The sequence below is a fragment of the Nanorana parkeri genome, unplaced genomic scaffold (assembly GCF_000935625.1).
Source record: "Nanorana parkeri isolate BGI_ZX_2015 unplaced genomic scaffold, ASM93562v1 scaffold13, whole genome shotgun sequence".
NCBI classification, from domain to species: domain Eukaryota; kingdom Metazoa; phylum Chordata; class Amphibia; order Anura; family Dicroglossidae; genus Nanorana; species Nanorana parkeri.
The window spans coordinates 2,787,264-2,800,829 of NW_017306281.1; the positions used below are offsets into that span (position 1 = coordinate 2,787,264).

Genomic DNA, 13,566 nt, shown 5'->3' on the forward strand with positions numbered 1-13,566 from the left:
GCCATTGTTACTGTGTGTTAAATTAAAAAAAATTTTTTTTAACTAAAGTGCAAACATTTATATTGAATGGAAAATATATTGGCTGTTGTGTATAAAATCACCCAAAAGGAAAGTGCTTGTTGATTGGACAAGCTAAGCATTTTGTCCTTCATTTTCTGATCTACCTAGAAAGGTTAAGAGAGTGATTCTGATCCGGATCATGCAAACACTTTTATTTCATGGATTTGTATAAAGCAGGTCCACTGTTTGTCCGTAATAAAGAACAAGATGTTCCTTGATTAAAAATAATAATTAAAATTACTAAAGCGTAAACTGGCCTATGCTTTTTTCAGAGCCAATTGTACACTCTCACACCAATTCACATATTCCTGAACACAAATGAACTTTCAAACTCTTCTTTAGGTTTTGTATTTGAAAATCGAAATGATTCTATTCTATTCTATTAAGTGACTGTGCTATTTTGTATACTGTGAGATTTTGTTTGCCCTCCTTACTATATTTCGGATGAAGATGTCTCTAATCACTGTCAAACTGACTGCTTGGCATATGTTTGTGTTTTGTTTAAAAAAAAAATACAATAAAAATAACTGATTTAAAAGAAAAGTGTAAACTAGTAAATCAATGTTATAAATTATTTTCAGGGTAAAGGTCCTCTGGCTGAAATAGATTTCTGGCGTGAGCGCAATGCGACCTTAAGCGCACTCAGCGAACAACTGAAACTTCCTATTGTAAAGAAGGTCTTGGCTGTATTATCCATTTCAGACCCTGGGTTAGTGCAGAATCTAGACCTGATCGTTTCTGAGCTAACAAAGTACCATGTAGAAGCAGCTGACAACGTTCGATTCCTCACCACTCTGGAACGACATTTAAAGGCAAGTCTATTTTTTAGAATATAATTAGCAGCAAATGTCATTTTGTCTCCAGACCACACACAAACCAACTTATATTTTGTAACTTCTCTCATAGAATTTAACACATGGTACAGGTTTTAATGTAGTTTTGGAAACGATTCCACCTATGATGAATGCATTGAGAATGGTGTGGATCATTTCCCGCCATTACAACAAGGATGAAAGGATGGTCCCTTTAATGGAAAGAATTGCATGGGAAATTGCAGAACGAGTATGCCGAGTTCTTAACATTTGCACATTATTCAGGTATGTTGTCAGTATAAAGTTGACACATAATTAAAGATTGATCTCAGAAGCATCTCAAACTGATGTTATTGAAACAAGCCCAAAGCCTATGGCCATAGGCCCTTACACAGCTCTTTTTCCTGTTGCTAGCACTCAGGCATTGAATAATCAGTGTAAAAATCTATTGCACTTAGATGGATTTCTCTGCTGTCTATCATTCTGTAATCAACCAGTGTACATTTCTGCCTCACACATGCTTCTCATCCTGTGGCCAGCCAATGAGGAAAGCCATTACAGTCCCATAAAGCCTTCCTTCACAGAGCAGAGTAAAAACTGGGGAGGAAACGCTTCCTCCTGTCTGCAGCACACTGATGTTACTTCAAAAAAATCAGAAATTGTAAGTTTCACCATATACCATTATGAAAAAATTGTTGTAGAGAGAACAAAGAAGTTGCAAAGGAGAAAACGCGAGAGGCAAAACGCACCCTTGAGTTGTGGAAAAGTTGCTACTTTGAAGTTCGTGCCAAGATTGAGGCCTCTGGAAGGGATCAGCGTTGGGAGTTCGATAGAAAACGCCTTTTTGCGAAAACTGACTATTTGGCTTCTATCTGCCAAGATCTCTTCAATATATTGCAGGTACTGACATTATTTAAGGGTTTTGGTTTACATTTTTGTGATCTGTTCTAGTTTTTAAGTTTAACTATTTTTTAAAATCTTTTGAAGCATACTATCAGCTATAGACTCATTAGGGGTACAGAGGGTGTCATGAGGGGAGCAGAGGGTGTCATGAGGGGTGCGGAATGTCACAGGAGGGGTGCGGAAGGTCTCAGGAGGGAAATAATAGGGATGCACCAATACCGATACTAGTATCAATTCCGATGCCGAGTATTTGGGTGTACTGGCACTCTCCCAAATGCTCCGATGCCTAGCCTCATACCTGAGCTCCCTCGTTACTTGGTGACGAAGAAGCATGGACCTGGCTTCCCGGCCAATCAGGAAGCCGGGCAGCATGTAATGACTTGCCGCCTAGCTTCCTGATTGGTCGGGAAGCTGGCCAATCAGGAAGCTGGCTGGCGAGTCATTACCCGCCCCCCGGCTTTGTGATTGGCCAGAAAGCCAACTTCATGCTCCCTCGTCACCTGGTGACAAATGAGCATGGAACCGGCTTCCTGGCCAATCAAGAAGCCGGGTGCCTTGTAATGACTCGTTGCCCGGCTTCCTGATTGGCCAGAAAGCCTGGCTCCATGCTTACTCGTCACATGGTGAGGAGGGAGCATGGAGACGGCTTCCCTGCTAATTGGGAAGCCGAGTGGCAAATCTTTACATGGCGCTTGGCTTCCCGGCTAATTAGGAAGCCAGATGGCAATTCATTACATGCAGCCTGGCTTCCTTAATGGGACTTCCGGTATCGGTATTGCCGAGTAGCGGGGAAAAAAATATCGGAACTCGCACTCAATACAGAAAAAACGGTGTCAGTGCATTCCTAGTAAAAAAAAATATAAGGCATTTTTGTTGGAAATAACTTGCCTATACCATAACTAGTCCTGTTTAACCATTGATTTAGCAGCAGTATCGCTCAATCTTGTTAGGCCTTTGGGAGATAGTAATCTTATAGGTTGAAGATTATTCCGGTAGACAAGATGTATACCTTTCTTATCGGATTAACATGTGTCTTTTGAATATTATGTTAGTCCAATAAGAAAGATATAATTGCATACGGCAATACTGTTTTTGAGATATATATATATGTATTCCTTACTTAAAAAGTCACTTTCAATCTTTTTAAATCTTCAGCTTTCATTAGTATAGTACCTATTAATCCTGCCACAAAATAACTTCCTGTTAGTGGGTGACATTGCTATGTCCCTGTGTCCCAATTCTTCCCCTGTGTTCTCACTCTGGTGCATTGCTGTCGATATCAGAAAGTTGGTTCAAAATAATAATGTGCCGCAGGTGCTGCAGTGGGTGCATGTAGATAAGAAGTGGTTAAAAGAGGCTGTAAGAGATTACATTGAGATGCAAAATAGAACAACATTAAAAAAAAAAAAAAACATGGAGAAAGTGTTTTTGACACTGCTAGTGCTTTAGCAAACTAAATGTTATTCCATGAGAGTTTACAATCTTCTATTTGTCACTATTAAATATGATTTTGTTTCATATCTATTCAGAAGTAGCATTAAGAGTGAGAAACACTCAAAGGTGTAAACTTACTTTAGATATTGCATAAAAAGAAAAACATTGTTTAATAACAAAATAGCAAATGATTACAGAATAAACATTATGACAAAGTATGTAAAATAGTTTTATAAAAAAGATATAGTGTCACGATCTGGATCAGGCTCAGAGTCCAGTAGCTGAAACAGCAGGCAAAATCATAGTCAAACAGGCCGAGTTTGGTACACAAGCAGCCGGTTGTAGTATAGGAACAGGCAGAAGCGTAGTCAGAGATCAAGCCGAGGTCAGTAGCCAAAGGTATCGGGTATGAAGTGGAAGACGATGAGAGTAGTTGGTGAATCAGCAGCCAAAGGTCGGTACACGGGTAGCAGTATGAGCAGATTGTATCACAGGAGGAGCAAGGGAGCAAGATAATGGCAGGAGCACAATAATCTGGCAAACAGGAAGTGCAAAGGCATGGCTTAAATAGGAAGTTCAAGGGAGGAGGAAGGAGTTCAGAGTTCATCGGAAACTAGGTTTAACTGAGGATTACACAGGAAGGAGCTATCCAAGGTTCTAAGGTGGCTCAGCAGGTAGAATCACTTCCAGCTACAGCAGAGGCCCTGGGTTCAGATCCGCTTCCTGACATGGTTATGTTCATGTAAAACAGTTTTATCATTTAAGCTTTTGTGTGTCATTGTGTGTATCTGCGGGAATGTCTGAAGTCTGTGTGAAAGTGAACTGAGACCGGTAGTGCTACTGTAATTAAAATCTCTGTCCATTCTAAAGAGAGGGGTGAAGAAAGCGATATTAATTTCACCTTTCAACACATTTAGAATATATTCTTATTTCTATTGTTTGTATCAAGCAATAGTACATACAGCAATATAGTTTTACATAATGTAATGTTCTTTCTTATATTAATGCCCTAATCAAGAAACATCACAGTAAAAAGATAGCATTCCTTATTTGTATGCTTTATAAACTGTTACATACTCTCAGTAGGAGTATTCTGCAGTGACACGAACCCCTCACTCTGACCCACATAATTAGGAATGGGGGTTGTTCTGTCCCACCTGAGGAACGGGATTGATAAATACCATTTGTACAGCAAACTATTGTTACATAGTTACATAGTATTTGAGGTTGAATAAAGACATAAGTCCATCAAGTCCAACCTATTGTGTGTATGCATTTAAGTTTGAGCAGGTGTGTGCATGTGTATTAGTCCATGTGTGATTTTGATCTTAGGCGTACCTATACCCCTGTATGTTATGGTCTCCAAGGAACTCGTCCAGGAGTTTCTTGAATGATTCCGCACTCTTAGCTGAAATCACTTCCTGTGGCAGCGAGTTCCAGACTTTAACTGCTCTAACTGTGAAGAACCCCTTGCGCCCTGTGTGTTGATTTTTTTTCCCCACCAATGTTTGGTTGTGCCCTCTGGTCTTTGTTACGGAGCTAACCGTAAACAGTTTGTTAATAATGTTGTTGTCGCCCTTAAATAGTTTATACAGGAAAATCGTGTCCCCCTTAATCTACTAACCTCCAAAGAGAACATATTTAATTTTAACAACCTTGTTTCATAGTTCAGGTTCTCTAATGAGTTTGGTTGCCCTCCTCTGGACTTTTTCCAGCTCAAGGACATCTTTTCTGAGTATTGGTGACCAAAACTGGACCGTATACTCCAGATGTGGTCGAACCAGTGATCTGTAAAGTGGCAAAATTATAGACTTGTCCCTGCAATACATTCCCTTCTTAATGCAACACAGGACTCTGTTTGCTTTGTTTACAGCAGCCTGGCACTGCGAGCTGTTCTTCAATCTCCGGTCTATAATGACCCCCAAATCCTTTTCAGTTTACGACTTCCCTAGTGGCACCCCTATAAGTGTATAGTCCATTTGCCTATTTTTAACTCCAGGTGCATTACCTTACATTTATCGACATTGAACTTCATCTGCCATACAGTTGTCCACTCCCCTAGTTTATCCAGGTCCTCCTGTAATGTTATAACATCTAAATCCGTGTCTATTACCCTCCCAATTTTCGTATCGTCAGCAAACACTGAGACATGGCTACTCACTCCCTCCCCGATATCATTAATAAATAGGTTAAAGCATGGGAACCAGCACAGAACCCCGGGGGCACGCCACTCATGACCTCAGCCCAGTCTGAAAAGGTGCCATTAACTGATACTCTTTGTGCACGTTCTTGTAGCCAGTTTTCTATCCACGTACACACTAATTCATCTATGCCCATAGCCCTTAGCTTGCATAACAAGCGTTTATGTGGTACCGTATCAAATGCTTTGGAAAAGTCCAGATATACTACGTCCACCGGCCTCCCCCTATCCAGGTCTCTACTTACCTCTTTGTAAAAGGTCAGCAGGTTGGTCTGGCAAGAACGATCCTTCCTATTGTAACGTTTAAACACCTAGTAATACAGCTCTCTAGACATAACCAAAATCATAGGGGTTGATTTTCAAAATACAACTAGGATATTCACTTTGCAAGGTAATTTTCCCTTAGTTTAGTGAATGTGGTGACGCTTTACTGAGTTCCATCATCCAATTGCAAGAATTCTGCTTTTTTTTAATTTTCACCACATTCACTAAGCCTTTAGTAAATTAACCCCATAGTCTCTATAAAGTCTGCTTGTGTATATTGCCAAACTGAACAAATAAGAATATAGGGAATAATCATTCAGGGTCCTTATCATATTCATACATAATCCCTATAAAAATAATACAATGTATGCATAGTGGTACCGTATCAAATGCTTTGGAAAAGTCCAGATATACTACGTCCACCGGCCTCCCCCTATCCAGGTCTCTACTTACCTCTTTGTAAAAGGTCAGCAGGTTGGTCTGGCAAGAACGATCCTTCCTATTGTAACGTTTAAACACCTAGTAATACAGCTCTCTAGACATAACCAAAATCATAGGGGTTGATTTTCAAAATACAACTAGGATATTCACTTTGCAAGGTAATTTTCCCTTAGTTTAGTGAATGTGGTGACGCTTTACTGAGTTCCATCATCCAATTGCAAGAATTCTGCTTTTTTTTAATTTTCACCACATTCACTAAGCCTTTAGTAAATTAACCCCATAGTCTCTATAAAGTCTGCTTGTGTATATTGCCAAACTGAACAAATAAGAATATAGGGAATAATCATTCAGGGTCCTTATCATATTCATACATAATCCCTATAAAAATAATACAATGTATGCATCATTAGTTTTATTAGTAATGATTCTAACAGTCACCCACAGACCTTATAGGACCATTTAATGTGTATGTCCATTCCAACTACCTGACGAAGAAGAACTGGCCATCATTCTGCGTGGCAGAATGTTCCTATTCATGCAGTTGAAGAGGGAAGAAATGAGGATTCCTGCAGAAGCTGCAAGTATGGCTTATCTTATAGGAAAACAATAAAAGCACTGCACACTTTTAACTTGTCTGGTCATCAGCAGCCAGTTACTTTTAATAAACTTCGGATTGAAAAAAAAACAAACAAGGCAACGTGAGTGCTTACAATTTTTTTTTCTGCAACAGACACTGTTAGGGTGTTGAAAGCTAGAATCAGAACTCTACAGTTTTCTCTCAAGTTTTTAGTGTGATGTAGAGATTGTTGGAGTTACGGGATATGTTTATGTAAAAATATTGGTCATATTTTATAAATCTTCACATTCACAGGTTCTAGAAGAGTTTTACAACATATTTGGTGCAGAGCTAAAAGCAGTCACTGGAGATCCCAAGCGTATAGATGACGTTTTGAACAGAGTTGATGGTCTGATCAAACCAATGGAAAACTTAACATTTGATCCTTTCACTATCAAACATGCCCACCAATGGAAGCTTGTTATCGATGACTTTAAAAATGAAGTACAGGTAGGTAAAATTTGATTTAGGTAAGATTATAATGAGACGTCTTAAAGTAAGACACGGCACACTGTCACCCGGAGAAACCTTCGCCACCTCGACCCTTCTCTTCTCTGCTACTGACTACCCCTATAACAAAATCTCACCCCTGTCCTGCCCTGACCTGGCTATTTCTGTCTACAACAACGCACTTCCATCCTCTCTAGACACCTTGGCTCCCCTCACTACTCGCAGACTTAGACCACGACCACTACAACCGTGGCAAACAAACGAAACCAGAAATCTCAAGAGACATAGCCGCACTCTTGAACGACTGTGGCCAAAAACTAGGCTTCCGCAAGACTTCACCCTGTACAAAGCTGCCCTCCTAAAATATAATTCCTTCCTTAATGCTGCCAAACAGACTTATTTTGTCACTCTTATTAACACACTCTCATCCAGACCTCGCCAACTCTTTTGTACTTTTAACTCTCTACTATGTCCTCCACCGCCACCACCCGCTAACTCACTCACTGCCCAGGACATCGCGATTCATTTCAAAAGCAAAATAGATACAATTCGGGATCGGATCATTACTGTGCAGTCACCTTCCCCTATTCATGTACCAGATCCTCCATCACACTTGTTGCTTTCCTCTTTTGACCCAGTCACCACAGAGGAGGTTACAAAGCTTCTCTCTGACACCCACCTCTCCACTTGCCCCCTGGACCCTGTTACCTCACCACTACTTCGGTCACCCTCTTGCTCTATCCTAGACTCTTTTGCTCACATTTTCAATCTCTCACTCTCTACTGGCATCTTTCCCTCCCCTCTGAAGCATGCCCTGGTCACCCCAATACCCAAAAAACCCTCAAGCGACCCTAACAACCTCAACAATCTGAGACCAATCTCCTTACTCCAATTCACCTCCAAACTCCTAGAACGCCCTATCTACAGCCGCCTGAGACGCCACCGGCTGATAACAACCTTCTCGACCTATTACAATCTGGCTTTCGCCCCTGCACTCCACTGAAACCGCCCTCCTAAAATTCACTAATGACTTACTTACAGCTAAAAACAATGGCCACTACTCCTTACTCTTGCTATTAGACCTTTCTGCTGCTTTTGACACTGTTGATCACCTGTTCCTCCTCAAAAAACTCCAGTCACTTGGGCTACAAGACTCTGCTCACTCGTTGTTCTCCTCCTACCTATCTAAGCGCTCCTTTAGCGTCACCTACAAATATAACTCCTCCCTTCCTCTTTCTGTAGGGGTCCCCCAAGGCTCTGTCCTTGGACCCCTTCTCTTCTCTATGTACACCTCCTCCCTTGGTCAGTTAATAACCTCACATGGCTTCCAATACCATCTCTATGCCGATGACACTCAAATCCATCTTTCTACTCCACAGCTCACCCCCTCAGTGTCCTTGCGTGTCACTAATCTACTAAATGACATATCAGTCTGGATGTCGCAACACTTCTTAAAACTCAACCTTTCAAAAACTGAGCTCTTGATATTTCCTCCTGCCCGTGCACCTTCCCCCAACTTTTCCCTTGAGATTGTTAACACAACTATCTAACCCTCCCCGTGCCAAGGTGCTAGGTGTCATCCTTGATTCTGACCTCACCTTTCTTCCCCACATCCAATCACTATCCAAATCCTGCAGCCTTCACCTTTGTAACATCTCCAAAATACGCCCCTTCCTCACCAAAGAAACCGCAAAATTACTCATCCACTCACTTTTTATATCTCGTCTTGACTATTGCAACTCCCCCCTCATTGGCCTTCCACTACACAGGCTATCCCCCCTTCAGTCTATCATGAATGCAGCTGCCAGACTCAATCACCTAACCAACCGTTCACTATCTGCAACCCCCCCTCTGTCAATCTCTGCACTGGCTTCCACTCGCCCAAAGGATAAAATTAAAAATATTAACAATAGCTTACAAAGCCATCCACAACTCTGCCCCTGGCTATATCTCAAACCTGGTCTCAAAGTCACCCTAACCGTTGGCTCCGCTCATCCCAAGACCTCCTGCTTTCCAGCTCCCTTGTCAACTCCTCTCATGCTCGCCTCCAGGACTTCACTAGAGTCTCTCCCATCCTATGGAACTCTCTACCCCAACCTGTCCATCTACTGTATCTCCCACACTGACTGCCTTTAAGCGATCTCTAAAGACTCATCTCTTCAGGGAAGCCTATCCCATCTCAATCTAACCACTAAACAATCACTTTCTCAAACAATTCATCCCCAGACAGCTACCTCCTCATGTATCACTTGCCCCTCCCTTTCAGATTGTAAGCCCTCACGGGCAGGGCCCTCCCTACCATCTTGTCTTGATTTTTATTGGGATTGTAATGTCTTCCTTATATTGTAACGCGCTGCGCAAACAGTTGGCGCTATATAAATCCTGTATAATAATAATATAAGAATGCTGACATGTCACCTTTATGTGCAGGCTATTGAAGGTGAAGCCATCAGCTTCATTGATGAATCATTCAAAACACTTCGTTCAGCTGAAGCTGCTTTTGACATGTTACTGAAATTTAAGCACATCCGGTCACGGGAAGCCATCAACAAGCAGATGATGATGAAGTTTAACGCTATTCTGGAGCAGTATTGTAAAGAGGTGTGGTGGCATGCCATAATAAACAACTTTTAAGTTATCAGTTTCTATATGTGCTACATGCTGTATAGATATTAACTAACTATTCAGTTTTGACATCTGTGAGCATGTGAGTAAGCTTCTACCTTTGACACTTGTGCAGGGCTGTCCTGACAAGCATAAAAATACAGTTTTGAGCAAGTAAAATCCAATCTGTATGACTCTAAGCTTATTTTTGTACAGATTTGAAGCCTTATTCAACCCCCAAATTTCTTGTACAGGCATCACATTTAATAGTTGAGGGAAAATCTTTTAAACAGAATCAACTGCAAAACGCTTAAACAGCCACCACCATCTACCAACTCTACCTTTTATTTATTATAAATACTAAGGCCCCGTTCACATGTAGCGATGTATCGCGCGATTTCCGCCGCGATATCGCGCATTTTTGCAGCGCGATATCGCGAGACGTCGCCGGCCAATGCTATTCAATGGAGCTATCTTAACTCCATGTCGCTCGTCGCGGTCGCGGTCGCAAGTCGCTTCTACCGGACCCTTTTTTCGGCGGATTTTGCTTTTTTTCTATGGAGCCCGACGGAGAAGGTCGCGCTACCGTCGTTGGATCGTCGCTGGAACGTCGCCCCGAAAGTCGCGCTATCCCGGCCGCTACAAAGGTATGTCGCTACATGTGAACGGGGTCTTAAACACCCATGACTTAACCAAAACCATCATATAGGGGGACATGGCCTAAAGATGAACAGGAGCTCCACATCACAAAGGCAGTTTAATAACTATACAGCAGACTAAACCTGCTCACCTCACAAGAAGGTTGAGCAACAAAGACCCATGGACCCCCTGTAACCAGCAGTTGTTCAACAAGCCTCATGGGCCCCAGCCAAGATAGCATCTACCCGATCTGCCTTTCCACCTTATAACAAAGACAAGGTTAGCCCCACAGTGCACTTTGGCTCTGCATCACTCTGGCAAAAAGACAAGTATGATTTTGACAGGGCAGCTATCCATATTCTCCCAGATATTTCCTGCAATACCATCAGGATGAGAAGTATGTTACACCTGCTACTATATTGTATCCATAACATACAGCCACCTAAAGTTGGAGTCATCCTTTCCACCTCTTGGTACAGCAGTGAGCCCCTAACCCTGCAACCCAGCCTCATGAACATCTACCTCCAAGAGATCCTTAATTGTATTTGACCACCCTGACTATGGCACCCAGCCTCCCTAAATCGGTACATATTATGATGTGTACTACTAGGTCACATGGCCATTGAGACTGTTCATGAACATGTTATTTTCTAGGAAATGACTCCAATACTACCACAAACCTTCATGTCTCCCTTCAAGGACAGGACATTTAGAGGCTTTTAGGGACATCCTGAGGACTCATTAGGAAGCCTGTATTCTATGGCCCAACTGAACACAGTTGCTGCCTGTCACCCCTCTACCTATGACACTATTTGTAGCCATGAACTATTATACTTTTACACATACAGTATATACAGACCGACCCTTTCGGGCTTGTTCACACCAAATCCGAATCAGATCTGCATGTCTGCAGTGCGTTTTGATGCATTCCAGGCCGTTTCTTTTTTTTTCTACATAATCCTAAAGAAAAAACAATAAACGTGAACAACTTTTTTGTTGTATCAATTAATTAGGAGTAAAGGAGTGGGAAAGGATGTGTGTGTGTATATATATATATATATATATATATATATATATATATATATGTATTTACATAGTATCTTATCTCTTTATTTTGCTCTGCAGGTTGATATAGTGAACAACATTTTTCTGAAAAACCAGGATAATCCTCCCCTGTACAAAAATCACCCTCCAGTAGCTGGTTCTATATACTGGGAGAGATCACTTTTCCACCGAATCAAGCATACAATCATCCGATTCCTGGAAATGGAAGAGATGTTATCTTCAGAGCGTGGAAAGATGGTAAGCTTTTGAAAACCATATACACTGATTGGAGAAGGGTTCTTTCAAAAAGAAAGTTCCTATGAATTGTTTCCTAAAGTGGACCTGTCATTTAAAATCAAATTTTTTCAAAAATCCCCAAAATTAAAATTGGCCAGTTGCTGAAATGCATTTAGTCTTCCTTTTAAGTTCGATTTCAACCAATATAACATAAACTAAGCATAATTGTAGAACGGTAGCCATAGCTTACTAATTGTCATGTGGAATATTTCCCATTAGTGGTACTACTGAGGTGGAGGTGCCGCAGTTGCTCCTGGAGTGAAGGTATGGAATGCGCCTGCAGGAAATCAGGGGGCCTCCAAACATTATTCTTGTACATAAGGATGCATACAGTGACACCTAACATAAAGTTATAAAATTCACAGAGTCTGCACATACAGTGTGGTGCATTAAATAAAGTACACGTATTATTGTAAAGTAGTAACGTATTATTTAGTCATAATTTTTCTCTTTGATCTAATGTACATTAAATGCTGAAACAGACCAGTTGGTTCAGACCAGATTGCCATTTACCATTATTTTTAATTTTGTAAATTATAATTTTCCCACAAATCTCTTTTTCCATTTTGGCTGTTTTAGTGGACCTCCACAGCTTTCCAAAACTCTTCCATGGGACCTGCCTCATTACCTATGTAAAGCTGTGACTGTTGGACATTTCATCTAGTCTACCATTGCAACCATCCTAAGTAAATTTGTTACATGTGTATATGGGGAAGTCACTAGAATGTAGAGTATTTGGCCTTTCTGTGATGTGTAACATCTAGTGTAGTGCCTATATGAGGATGTAACCCTACCTCAGTTGTACCTAATATATAAAAATTATTTTGGCTTCTTCCTCTTGCAGATCATTGGTTTTCTTGCTGAAAAAACATCAGCCTTTTCTTGCTCATACATCACATTAAATCCATAAATCACTGGGTTATGCCGCTACCTTGTGTTGATTGGACACTGAAAAATCAATCAAAGCTGAAGGACAGCCTTGTAGAACCCCTCCCATTCCCAGCCTGCCCCAGCTTTTTACTAGGTGATGGAAGTCTTTTCTCACTTCTGAGTGAAAGTAATCTCTTATATGCTATCTTTCTATGAAAATGTTCTGCAAGATTCCCCTAGAATGTCTCCCTAATTATCTGAGGTCAATTCCATGAAATTCCAGTCTACCCGGTCCCTAGTGCTACTCTTGACTAAGTTGCTGCAGTGTCTCCAGCAGCTATCTGGATTGTTTTTTTCCTCAGCATAGCCTTGGTGGAGTTTACCCGGACCTTGCCAGAAGGAGGATGCAAGGCTGACCTGTAGTGTTATTGGTTAATTCTCATTCAGCCTAGTAGCCAGGAACCACCCCTGTGCAATTTTCTTTCCAGGTATTGTACTGCTCATTTGTCTGCCATTTTCCATTCTGGCATACGCATTCTGGCTGGACACATGCTTTCTGCTGTTGAAACTCTGCACACGCACAAGGGAGAAGCCTCACCGTCACACTGCTGCACAACCCTTGGTCACCTTTGCTGTCTACAGTGTCTTCTCACCTCTGGCTTCCCCATTTTAACATAAATGGCCTCTTTTACACCTCTTTTAAACAAGTCCTCCTCCCTGTCTTGACTGTCTTCAAAGGAGTGATCGGTTTCCTTTAGATGTAGGTACACAGCTGAATCCTAACCAGAGGGTTTGGCTCTTCTATGGTGTGCCATACCCTGGTGTAACTGCTGTTTTTTCCCCTGACATACAATTCTGAGCACTCCTCACTGCACTGAACACAATGTTGTTTATCTTGTGTTTACGCGTTGGGTCTTTTGGGTGAACCAGTT

The 13,566-nt window shown here is 41.4% G+C and overlaps 1 protein-coding gene across 1 annotated transcript in view; it reads left to right on the forward strand.

The window, feature by feature from the left end:
* The window catches only part of DNAH10 (dynein axonemal heavy chain 10), a 135,018-nt gene that overhangs the window by 18,573 nt on the left and 102,879 nt on the right, over positions 1 to 13,566 (forward strand). Inside the window, exons 8-13 of the mRNA XM_018556926.1 lie at positions 642 to 872; positions 967 to 1,157; positions 1,574 to 1,772; positions 6,986 to 7,180; positions 9,611 to 9,781; positions 11,549 to 11,725. Coding sequence (XP_018412428.1) covers positions 642 to 872; positions 967 to 1,157; positions 1,574 to 1,772; positions 6,986 to 7,180; positions 9,611 to 9,781; positions 11,549 to 11,725 — 1,164 coding nt within the window. The remainder of the gene's footprint in view (positions 1 to 641; positions 873 to 966; positions 1,158 to 1,573; positions 1,773 to 6,985; positions 7,181 to 9,610; positions 9,782 to 11,548; positions 11,726 to 13,566) is intronic.